This window comes from Symphodus melops (genome assembly GCF_947650265.1).
Source record: "Symphodus melops genome assembly, chromosome: 18".
In the NCBI taxonomy this organism is placed as follows: domain Eukaryota; kingdom Metazoa; phylum Chordata; class Actinopteri; order Labriformes; family Labridae; genus Symphodus; species Symphodus melops.
In genome coordinates, this window is record NC_136708.1 from 10,217,449 (window position 1) to 10,230,040 (window position 12,592).

Genomic DNA, 12,592 nt, shown 5'->3' on the forward strand with positions numbered 1-12,592 from the left:
CTTTCCCAAACTTTAAAATGCAACAATCAAAAAAGAAACTGTGTTCAGAGTCTATATAGCACAAGGAGACCTGAATAAATTAAACCAGTTTGAAGTGGAAAAACAAGCATCCACCTCCGGTCTTGAAAAAAAAAAAGCCAATGCAGAAGTGCAAAAATTCTGCAGTTCATCGAGGGTCCGTTTTTGGCTGACTCCAGGAGCCCTAGAAGTCAGGTACAATCGGTTGAATCTTAAATGGCTCTGTTTTGATTTGATGAACGATTTGTTGTAGCTATAGTTAGGCGCATATTTGTCGGCCCCCTGCCTTAACAGATGAGTGAAACCACACACATCCTTTAATATTGACAGTCTATGTTGAAAACCTCTTTGTGAGTCCAATTTAGTCTCATATCTTTTTATGAAGAAAATGGCAGCTCCACTCTGGGGTTATTGAGAGTATGTTATGAACATTGGACATTTGAAAAATAGCCAGTTGAAAGTTTTGGAATGGGAAGTGAACATTTAATTGTGTTGCAGTCGGGGGAAAAAAAGTGTATGTTAAAGATAAAATCAAATATGGCAAGATTTAATTGTGCTAATCAGCAGCCAAATGTCTAAAGTGTCCTTGGGCAAGACACTTGCCCCCAAGTGGCTCCCACTGCTTCCTTGGCGGTGAATGAATGTGTATAAATGTGATCAGTTAACTCTGATGAAATTTTTACATAGCAGCCTCTGCCATCAGTGTGTGGATGGGTAGGTGTGACATGCAGTGTAAGCGCTGTGAGGGGTAAGAAGACTAGAAAATCGCTATCCAAGCTCATTTATGATTTACTATTTACAATGGGACAATTCAAACAATTTAAATGGTTTCGTACACATCATGAAATTTCTTCTTTGTTTAAGTCAATTGCAATCCAGACCACAAATCTGTGCATATGATAAACACAGTTGTGCTGAAGATATACCACAGAAGATACTGTTTAACTTCGAACAAGGAGCTAGTTTACAGTTGCAAAACTAACAGGGTTTTACACGACTTCCTTACTAAAAGCCTCACCCAGTTACTCTCCAGACAGCCACAATGCGGCTCATCGATGGGTTCGACTTTAGCCACATTGTCTACTGGTTTATGAGATTTTGAGAGCACAGCAGAGTTAATGGGAAGTAACCCATGAGTGAGAGTGTTTGCATCTATGAGAGCAAAGGAAATAAACCACTCAGAAACCACTCAGTCAGCATATAGAGCCAAGAGCCACCAGGAGTGGATGTTAAGAGATGAAAATTGAGATTAGATAATGAAGGACAAAGCAGCCAGACAGTATAGTGGGTTTGTGTATACTTACAGAAAACAAGTACGCCACCTTGTGGACCAGGACTCCCAAATCTCTCCTCAAATTGTCCTTGACCTCATGAGAAATCGTGGCTGTTCTGCAACTCATGAAACGTGAGAATATGAAAGGACTTATTATCATGTTGAAACATGAATACCAAAGTGAGGCTACAGTAAGTGAGAAAAGGGTCAAATGCCACCTCTTTTCTTTTTTCATACAGTGAACATGATGTATGTCCTTCATGTTGTTTGTAACACTTTAAATCCTATTACCTGGAGTTTTAAAGAGAGCACCCAATTGGAATAAAGTAACTCCTAAAAGTCAAGCCAGCCAACATTGACTGTAAAATTATTTCTTGAAGGATGCAGCTGACCTTTTTAAGGATAATTCCTCTGTTAATCTAAATTATGAACCCCTTTTAAGATTTAATGAGATTCACAGTCACTCTAAAAGTAAAAAGGGGATAAAGAGTGGATTGTACTGTGCATTTAAATCCTTCAGGATAATGAATTAAATTAACTTCTCATTTAATCTCTGCCCTTATCTTAATTTATTGTAAGAAATGTATTCTGATAAGTTAAGGTATCATCTTGCCAGAAATTGTGTTTTTTCTGTCTGTCACTATAGGAGGCTAAGGTCACTACTATTGGATTGTCATTTCCCAAGATTTACAAGACACAAAAATATATAACCTACCTGTCACAAAACAGCCCACCACAGCTAGTGTTTTAGGGAGGCTTCAGTTTAACCAGCAGGATAATGAACCCCCCCCCCCAAAATATATATATATATATATATATATATATATATTTAAAAATAATATTTATTTTAAATAATATCTTGTTTACTTACATGTGTATTTTGTTCAAAGTTACCGCATACACCGTTTACCTTCATTATCAATATAAACAGGCCTATTTATTCCAGTTGAAGACTGAGCCTCTGATTGGCTGAGAGAGGTTGTAACTGAAATCTTAGTTGTCTTTGTTGGCTAATTGCCATGACAATGAATGGCCTTTCAAATCCAATGTTGAGTTGGTCAAAGTCACTGTTGTATAAAGATCCCACTTGCCACTAACTTCAGCGCCTCACAAAAACACATTTTAGGTGCTTAAGAATGCACGAAAACACACTTCTACATGTCAGGATGAACGGACTGTATTGGGGATCCCTCGCAAAAGTTCAAAACAAGTTTATAATGAACAGACTCACCTGAGCTCAGTGATGTTCTGTTTAATAAAGGTTTCGATCACGACGCCGACTTTGCATGCAGTTGGACATTTCATTGTTCAGCCCTCTGACAATTCAGCCTACTAAACGATTAACCACCTAATGCTAATGACTCCCACAATAATCAATGTTATTAAAATACGTGTTCTTCTTCGTTTTAACACATTAACTCTTTGTTTACCAGACAAATGACCTACATGTTTGTGAAGGATGATTTGTAGTTGATTGGTGGAGTAGCCTACATCTGAACAACTCTGGTTCTTACGGGGTGTAATTGAACGCATCACACACATTGACAGCAGTCTCTGAACGATGGTCGCGAGAGCGTCACAAGCAGAACACAGCATGCGGAGGATGGCGGAGGGGATACAGCCTTCCAAAGAGCAGAGGTTTGTCTTTTCAAAACATTTTTTTTCCTAGAATTGCGTGTTAACCCTGGGTGGTAATGTAAGAAGCATGCTGCTAAATGCCGTTAGTAATGACATTACCCAAACACAATGTTTTCTTGAACTGGCATTGACTTCTCCTAGGGTAACTTTCTGTATATATATTTTTTAAAACACATCCAATCGACACATCTATAAACAACATGTTATTTTAATTGTTAATACGCAACTGTATCTAAATGTTATTGAAAATCTGTGTTTTGTCGATCAGTCAAAGAACATAGTGTTCCCATGCAGATCTTTGCTCTGATTTATAAAATATTCTGATTTAACTGTCATGTGTTGTCATGTGAATGTTAGTATGCATTTGTGCTCCAAATATTTTTATCAAGGTCTGCCATACAAAATAATCGTCAAGTATACCTGGGCTAAACCACATTTATTTTGTTGCTATTTAGTTTTCCTAGAAGGAGTTTTCCTTCAAGGAAGTACCCTGTACAGATTGCATATCAGTACCACTGCTTGCACAAATGTTATGATCAAAGTTCAATTTCTGGTCTGTGTTGCATGTACTACGTGTTCTGTCTGCCTGCTTGGATGCATGTTTGCTGTCTGAAACTCAGTTCCTGGATATTAAGTTGGCTTCCCTCTTGGTGCCCCACATCTCCCTCTCAGCTGAAAAATGCAGAAGAAAAAATGCTCCAAAGTAAGTGTATCTTAGAGAGACGTTATTATGAATAAGAATTAGTTGATGTGTTTTCAGCCAAGAGTGTCAGTTGTTGTAATGTCCCAAGACTTAGAGGGTTTGATGTTTGTATCTGAACATTTGTTCTTATTAAAGAGAATCATAAACACCACAACTGGATACTGAACAAATACAAATGTGTCCGATGAATTTGAATGGTGAGGACGAGTCCCATTTTTCTTTTGCTTCTTCCTTACTCCCTTTATACTAAAGTCCTGTTTATTCTCTCCTCTGCTACAGGTGTGAAGCAGCCTTTCTCCAGGCAACATGTCCGGATATCCAACAGCAACTATCTGTGGACTTTAGCTTTTTCGATTCAGCCACCACCATGCTCTCCCCCTCATCTCTCTGCCCCAACCAGACCTCCTCTAGTTCTGCTTCATGGCTTTGGAGGAGGAGTTGGACTTTGGGCCCAAAACTTGGGCTCTCTGTCCAGCAGTGGACCAGTCTACGCTCTAGACTTGTTGGGTTTCGGCAGAAGCAGCCACCCCCAGTTCAGCACTGACCCAGAGGGGGCTGAGGAGCAGTTCCTGACAGCCCTGGAGGAGTGGAGAGAGAAAGTGGGACTGGAGGAAATGGTGCTGCTGGGACACAACCTCGGAGGATATCTCTCTGCTGCATACACACTCAAATACCCACACAGGTGTGACACAAGCTTGGTCATGCAATGTCCTTTGAAATGCATATAAAATCTTCTCACTGAACATTGTATAACAGAACGATGAAAGAACCTTCTTCTATAGGAAATTGTTCTGAAATTATTGTTTTGTGAGAAGCCAGTTATGCTGTTGCTTCAGATCTACTTACAAATGTTAAAACCCATAAGCTTTATTAAGCATTCATGGCATGGCAAACTTAATTCTTTCCATTTAAATTCTTGAAATATGTATGTATGAAGTTGTTTCGCAGGAGTGTCTATGACTTTGTTACATCCTAACATCTGGCTCATTACTTGCCCTAAAAACAAGTAAATGAGAGGATTTGTGTTTGGAATTCAACGTTAGTCGGTACACTTGTCCAGTAACTGTGCGTGTTTGCAGGATAAAACATCTGCTGCTGGTGGAGCCGTGGGGTTTCCCAGCTCGCCCGGAGAACCCCAACCACAACTCCATCCCAGTGTGGATCAGAGCCATGGGGGCCGTCATGAGCCCCTTCAACCCTCTGGCTGGACTCAGACTGGCTGGGCCTCTAGGTCAGCAAATTTCACACATACCTGCTCTGAACATGACCAAACTCAGATATACTTTGTTTTCTATAAAAGTGAAGTATAATAATGATTTCATTGTGACTTGAAGTACTATGTGCTATTTCCTTCATAAAGTGAATTATAAATTGCATAAAGATCTTGATTCTTAGAGAAAGTTTTAAAAGTTGGTCCTACCTTTTTCAATGAATTGTTTTCAGGTCCAATGCTGGTTCAGACAATCAGGTCAGACTTTAAGCAGAAATACTTGTCTGTGTTTGATGACAACACAGTGTCTGACTACATATACCATCTTAATGCCCAGGCTCCAAGGTGAGCATCAGTTTGAGTGAAAATATCCTGATATTGTGTTGATCCATTTGCTGCACATCAATTCATGTACAGCATCATTTCTTTGTGTTTCAGTGGAGAAACAGCCTTTAAAAACATGACCATTCCCTACGGCTGGGCTAAGAGGCCCATGCTCCAGAGGATTGGTCAGATCCAGGCTGATATTCCTATTTCCTTTATCTACGGATCACGCTCCAGCATTGACAGTGACTCTGGATATGCGTTCAAGAAGACGAGACCAGAGGTTGAGATCACAGTAGGTGTCTTAAGTAATCTCTTTATTGTGTTTCAGTAAATACTCAAGGCAGGAAACAATCCCAGATAGCTTTGCTTTTGTAGATCCAACATGTGAAGAATCTGTATATGACTTTATTTGATAATGTTCAAAAACTGTTCTTCAGTCAATCATTATGTGAAGAAAGCCAACTCATAACAAATTATCTCAAGTTATCTCAAAACATTAACGCATATAGCCGGTCTCTAGTGTACTCTTTGGTATATTTTTTTTAGAAACCACAATGAAAAAAAAAAGATCTGGCAATCAATGTAAGTTACATTTGCAAAGCTTCTTTTGAACCGTCTGTGAACAGCCACTGCATCTCTGTTGAGCATAGAAGATAGAGATAGAGACAGATGCAGAAACAGAACAGAAGAGATGATAAATGGTAAATGGACTTGAGCTTATATCACGCTTTTCTAGTCTTCTTACTAGCCAAAGCTTTTACACTGAAGGCCACACCTACACACTGATGGCAGTGGTCGCTATGTAGTACCATACATCTGAAGTAACTAATCCATTCATACACCGCCTCTGATGCAGCGGAAACATTGAGGGATTACGGTAAGTGTTTTTCCCAAGGACACATCGGACATTTCGTCTTTGAATCAAACCGGTTCAAAGACGACGACTTTACCAAGTGGTTGATGGATAGCAGCAAACAAACAAAGCAACAATTACAGCTAATGCATGCTAATGACTGCATGCCATTAATGTTGGTGGAAGAAGATTTAGTATTAGCAGAAAAAGCAAAGCAAGTAAGATGGACTGATAATAATAATGATAACAGTTAAAGTCAACACTTCCAATACAACCACCCAGCTATAATGATGAGAATAGGGGGAGAACAGCTATAAGGATAACTGCACCATGACTGATGATAATAATAATAGTTGTACCAGTGGTTTGAGACAGACAGGTCCTCTGCAGTAGGCCGACTGCATCTATGATACACATGGACCTACGAGACGAGAGCTGAAAGACTTCTGTGAATACATATTGACTTGTGTGAACTACGTCTTCTTGTTATCATCTGTGAATCTGTGTTTGTCAGGTGATCCGAGGAGCTGGCCATTATGTTTTCGCTGACCAACCTGATGACTTCAACCAAGCGATCCTTCAGATCCTCGCCAGAATGGGGAAGAAAAAAGAAGACGAGGGGACGATTTAACAAGCGCCCCCTTTAGGAGAGAAAAGTATTTCACCAACCCAAACTGCTTCCACCACAATTAAACTGTAAACCTCTTCTACATGCACTTTACTCTGAAACAAACATATCACAGACTGAGGAACTTATTACCAAGTCTAACAATCCATTGGGAGCAAGGGTAAGATAACCTTAGATTTCTTTATCCAGCCACTTGTAATGAAATGTTTTAAATAAATGTAACATGCTTCTGTCTTACTTCATAGTTCTTTTTGTCCTTATGTTGCTTAAATAATAAGAAACAACTGGCATCCAGCTGGAATTATACATTCTTCGTAACTATTGAGCAAAGCTCGTTTGTGAAAGCAGAGTTCATCTTTCAAGGGAATACCATGTTTTTGGGTGGAGGTCTATGAAATGACACAGAGTGTTCTTTTTCTGACCCCTCGCCCACTCTGTGAGCGACATGAGAGGAAAAACTAGTAGGGCAAAGGGCTGTTGTGTTCTTCTGGTGACTTTCCCTGAGAAGTGTGACTGAACATGGCCAGCAGATGGCAGCACATTAACAGAATGTTTCTATAATCTCTGCTCTCCTTTGCAGAGGGGGTAACTGGGAGTCCCATACAAAACGCCCTCACATGCATATTGAGTTGGGTGACCTACTCAGGAGACCTGGACAGTGATGCTTTAAGAGCAGTACGACTCTTCTGCTCACTGCTAAGTCCCAACTGCAGTGACAGAATAGGGTCAGAGATGTGTGTGGAACTATAAATAGGCCTTCTGTTTAAAGGGGCCACATGGGATGAAATAACATGGTCCTTTAATAGGAGATGTTAATGTCTGAATATGAGAGCTTTAAAAAATAACCTTTCCATAGAATGCATCTTTTAATTGGATGATTGTCCTTGTACTGTATGTGGGATTTTGGGGAGTTGTTGGTTGCAGCCAAAAGCTTTATAGACTAAATAAATGTTCACGTAAAATATTTTTAAGGATTTAACAGAATTATTCTCCATTTGGATTTCTCATATTTAATCTTTTTTAAATTAAAGGTCACCTGTTACGGATTTTTTTTTTTTTTTGACCAATTATGATAAAAGTCCATCTTCTCTTTCGCCTGCTCCACTTTTAAGGAAATGTGTGCTTAAACAGACCTTTTGGAAATGTTCCCTTCATGATATCACAAAGGGCAGGAACCCCCTCCCCTAGATCGTTGAAAAGCCCCTCAGCTAGGTGTTTGTTCTGTCCTCTGGGTCTGCCTTCTCACTTAAAATAGGGCATGGTGCAAGAAGGCCCAAGTCCCTCCAGAGAAACTTCACTGACATGTTTATATTAACTGGTTGAAATATGTATATATATATATATATATATATATATATATATATATATATATATATATATATAATTTCCTCAGTCTGTCCCGCAAAACCAGATTTTCTCAAATTTTCACTTCAACCACTAAATCCCTGAACTCCCTGAGTAACTTTTTTGGTGACAAACCCTTCAATGTGTGTTTAAAGGACAATTCAAAGAAAGAAAGAAGACTGAAGGTTTGTAAAATAAAAGAGGGGACAGTAAAACAATATCATGCTGAAGTATTCTTTTTTAACCTTTAGCACTCTGGCCTTTTCCGGTGCAACCCTTCCACTACCACGGCCCTCATCTGTCATTTCTTACACATCATCCCAGCCCACCCAAACTGTCTCCAAGCAACAGGGTAGCCACGGATACAGAGTCTTTTAGATCGCTTGAACTGTAGGAAGTGATTTCTGCGGCTGAACAGGGTAATTATGGGTTGTTTGTTATCTTAAGATTCTGGTTGGCTACTTGTCATGTAACAGCGACAAACGTTCAGCAAGAGCTACATGTGCAGAGCCTCCTGGGGTTGGAAACATGCACACACAATGTGCCAGTTCCTCAGTCTGTGATACTCACTTAATAAGTTCATACGTCTATTCACTATGTCTCTGTCTCTTTGTCACCCACTCCGTCAAATAGGCACAATATCATTTTATTAGGAAAAGTGGCAGGAGCTTTTGTACCGGATATGGATATAATTGAAGCTTGAAGTCCCTAAATAACAGCACATAAAGGATTTGTGCGACACAGACACACACACTGTTTCTCGACTGCTGGTAGCTCATCAGCTCTCATTGTCTTTCATCTGAACCATAACACACAACACCATAACCATATTTTGCAGCCAAAGCGTGAGGAGCTCAGTTTTTAGTTACTTGAATTTCTTCCGATGTTTTTTAGGTTCTAACCCATGGTGTTTGTCGAAGTTCACTTAAATACAACAATGACATTAGTGCATAGAGGGAGTTCTGCAGAAGGCTGAGCTTCTTCTTTTTTGCATCAAAATACAGACATCCATCACTTCAGTGCACAAGTCCCTTACATTCTGATCAGTACGTCTCATGTCAGTCCTGTGTGATGAGATTCATACACGACGCTCAGGACACTCTGCTAGCGTCTTGTGTGAACCAAACAAAGAAAGTCTGTTTATGACTGACTGATAATATTCGCAGTCCAGTGATTAGTTTAAAAAAAATTGCAGCACAGATAGAAATGGTAATATTTAAAACAAGTTAAGAACAACCTTTGTGTTTAACAAAAGCAACATCTCTCAAGAAAGTATATTTTCTATAGTAAATATATTTTTTATATGTATATTTTCGATCTAAAATGTACAATAATTTTTTCATAAAGAATTCCAAAACAACCTCTGCCTTTATAGTGAGAACCAAGGCATCATAGTCGAATGAAGACAGCATTTAAAATGAGTGCACCAGTAAAGACTAACAGAACCAGAGGCGGAGTTTGCCAGCTGGTTTATTATTCTCTACATACACAGCACAGGAAAAGCTGCTGATGAGATGATTCTTCACACTGTAGGAGGGGATAAAATGGATCCAAAGAGGCATTGAGACTTCTACATTAAGGCACACTGACATCACTGGCTCATTCAGAAAATCCTTAGAAGCTTTCAATTTATCTGTTATTTCCTACAAGTACAACAGAGCATGTATATATAGATAGATAGATAGATAGATAGATAGATAGATATGCTCAATGTATTATTCCATCAAGATTGTTCCTTATCTACATTCATGATTCTGGATTCAGCCACAATATTATTTCTGCTCTTGAGACACACCATATTGTCAGCCACCAGCTATATGCAATATGTTGAGAAATTAATTAGACATACTTTATGATAAAAATAATGCAGTAACCCAAAGCTCACCAGACAAAGAAAAATGAGCAAAGATTTAAAGTTTTGTATAACTGAAAATGGTTGATATGTTCATGTAGGCTAATACAATGGAGAATTATCACCTAACTTTTAAGAAACATTTAAGCATCTTTAACCTGTTTTTTTTTCTCACTTTACTGGTTCTCCTTTCCCGATGTTAACAGCACATGTTACAGCAGGAGGTTAAAAGGAAAGCTACTGCACACAACATGCAAACAAACAAACACATGTTTGCATTTAGCTTAGCTAGAAATAAACCAGATAGTTTCCTCAGGAGTGTGTAGAGAACTAATACAGACTTAAAATACAGTGCATATGGGTTCAGGCTTACCTGGTGGACAGAAACACAACGAATGAAAACGTTGCTGGCTGCTGGTAAGATGTAGGCAACTGAAGGTGCTTTTACATAATGTAGCCTACCGTCTAAAGAGTTGGTGCCTTTAAGTTTAAGTTAAGATTTTTTTCTAGCATCTTCTTCAAAGTCTTGTCCATTTAAAAAGTATTCTCTTAGCCCAAACTAACATATAAGTAATGTTTGAGAATATTTCTCAAACTTTAAACAGCTCCAACAACACAAAACCTCATGTGTTTTCCAGGCACATTTTTCAACATGACTAGTTTAAATGATTTAGTCTGGTCAAATCAATAAAGTGTACATAACGAATCCCTCTTAACATTTTACTTTCGAAAAAATAAATGCAGACTACAATTTTAAATTGGAATACTACAGGAACAAATGACGATCCTGCCAAAATTATTAAGGTTGATGAGCCTCTTTAGATATTCATCAAACCAAGTCTGGGTAACATCCAAAATGATCTTTTATTAAAGATCATAAAAAAACAGGTGTCCTTTATACCGAACAGGGAAACCTGATTGTGTTGATGTCCATGCAGACAGTAATACTGCTTTATTGTCACCCCCTTTATTTATGTGGCATTTCCTTTTTCGCCATCAAAGACACATTTAAGCTATGCAGTTGTCATATCTGCCTGCGTGCCTCTTGTTGATGATGATGTCCTGTTTAGCAGCAGTGTTGTGGTTGGCTCGCTGCCTGTTAAAGCTTTGATGCCCAATGTTTTCCAGCTGTGTCCTGCCTTCTTCCCATTGCAAAGGTTTTGTTCCCAAACTCTTCGCTTTTCTCCCACTGTTTTCACTTTATCTATTGCTGTTAATATAAATTGTGCTTCACAGGGTTATTTGTCACACATCATCTCATGGCTTTTGATCTCCATTAGGTGATACTTTATTAAATGTACTTTTTTATGCCCTCTCCACTTTTCGCTTTCCCCAGGCTATCAAGGCTCATGAAAATGTGCCTTTAATTAACTCTCTGTCCTCTCTGGATCTCCCTTACCTACTTCCTCTGCCAGTCCTTTCACATTGTGTTGCTTGGGTAAACACACTTTAGTTACACATTGAACAAGCTTTCAGTGTCATCAAATGTAAACACGCAGCGAATGACACACACACACCACACACTTCTCAATGTCAGTTAAAAAAAAGCTCCATCAGATGTCCAAACAGTGTCTGTGTGCTCAGCAGTGACCAACTGCACGTGTTCATGTGTTTGTGTCAGAGCCATCTTAAATGTTTGCTTTTCTCTCATGTCTTTGGCTGCCAGTTTTTGCGTGTGTGTGTGTGTGTGTGTGTGTGTGTGTGTGTGTGTGTGTGTGTGTGTTTGTGTGTGCGCGCTTGTGTGTCAGGGGGGCTTTGTTCCTTAAAGCAATTTTATCAGCAGAACCACTGACACTGACAGCCTAATGGCAAGAGTTCAGCTTTAATGTTCAGCTCCATTGACAGATCAGATGCTCTGCTGACAGATATGCTCCAAATTCATAGTCAAAAAAAGTGAAAACAGTGACATTTTTGCTATGGTCATTTTTCCATAGAACAGGGAAATGTAACAGAAAATAAATGTGTTTGTTTTGGTGTAAAGGCCCACTCACTGACTGAGTCAAAGCCACACTCATCAAAATAGGCAAATATTTGCAGCACAAAAAACTTATCTTAGAAAATCTAAATGTAACTTTAATTTACTTTTGTTACCGTAGAATGACTGTTTTAAAACAACTAGGTGGTGCAGTCTCACAGGATTATGGGATACATCTGAATCAAGCTCGTGACCTATCCGACACATGACAGCCTATTCACTCTTTGAAACCCACATGACCACCAGCTTATTTGTGTGTGTGTGTGTGTGTGTGTGTGTGTGTTATCCTTTTTGGATTATGTGCCCCAGCATGTATTTGTGTAGTTTGTAAGCGCACTGCCATGGTTTGTCTGTGTGTACTTGTGTGGATCTAAGCCTGTGGGTCACACAGGTTTATGTGTCAACGCTAGGACTCATCTAGTCTGATCTGATTTCCTTCTTGTGGCCTGATGTGGAGCAGTATCCCAGATGTTGAAAAGATTACAACACTTTGCGGTGTATTGGGAGAAGCTTCTGGACCATTAAAGAAAATAAACACAATGCTAAAATCTGTTCTGCAACTAGGCATATTTTTCTGCCAAGTGAGGTGAAGCCTGCTAGCTAGTTCAGTCAACTCACGCTTCACTGATTTGACACGCATCTGACAACACCACCTTACAATCTATGCTTACAATTCGCAGTCTATTTATGCGGCAAGATTTGCGCTCTCTTCTTCTACTCTTTTGTTGCCAGCTCTGACCTGCACCAGTACCAAGACAAGTGCGAGGATTG

General features: G+C 39.2%; 1 protein-coding gene across 1 annotated transcript; it reads left to right on the forward strand.

Moving 5' to 3' along the window:
• The first annotated feature begins 2,594 nt into the window (after positions 1-2,594).
• Positions 2,595-6,887, forward strand: abhd5b (abhydrolase domain containing 5, lysophosphatidic acid acyltransferase b). The gene is made up of 7 exons (XM_079367670.1): positions 2,595-2,929; positions 3,550-3,632; positions 3,912-4,314; positions 4,712-4,863; positions 5,076-5,187; positions 5,281-5,461; positions 6,537-6,887. The coding sequence occupies exons 1-7, from the start codon at positions 2,853-2,855 to the stop codon at positions 6,651-6,653; spliced, it is 1,125 nt and encodes a 374-aa protein (XP_079223796.1). The 5' UTR covers positions 2,595-2,852; the 3' UTR covers positions 6,654-6,887.
• Positions 6,888-12,592: the final 5,705 nt, after the last annotated feature.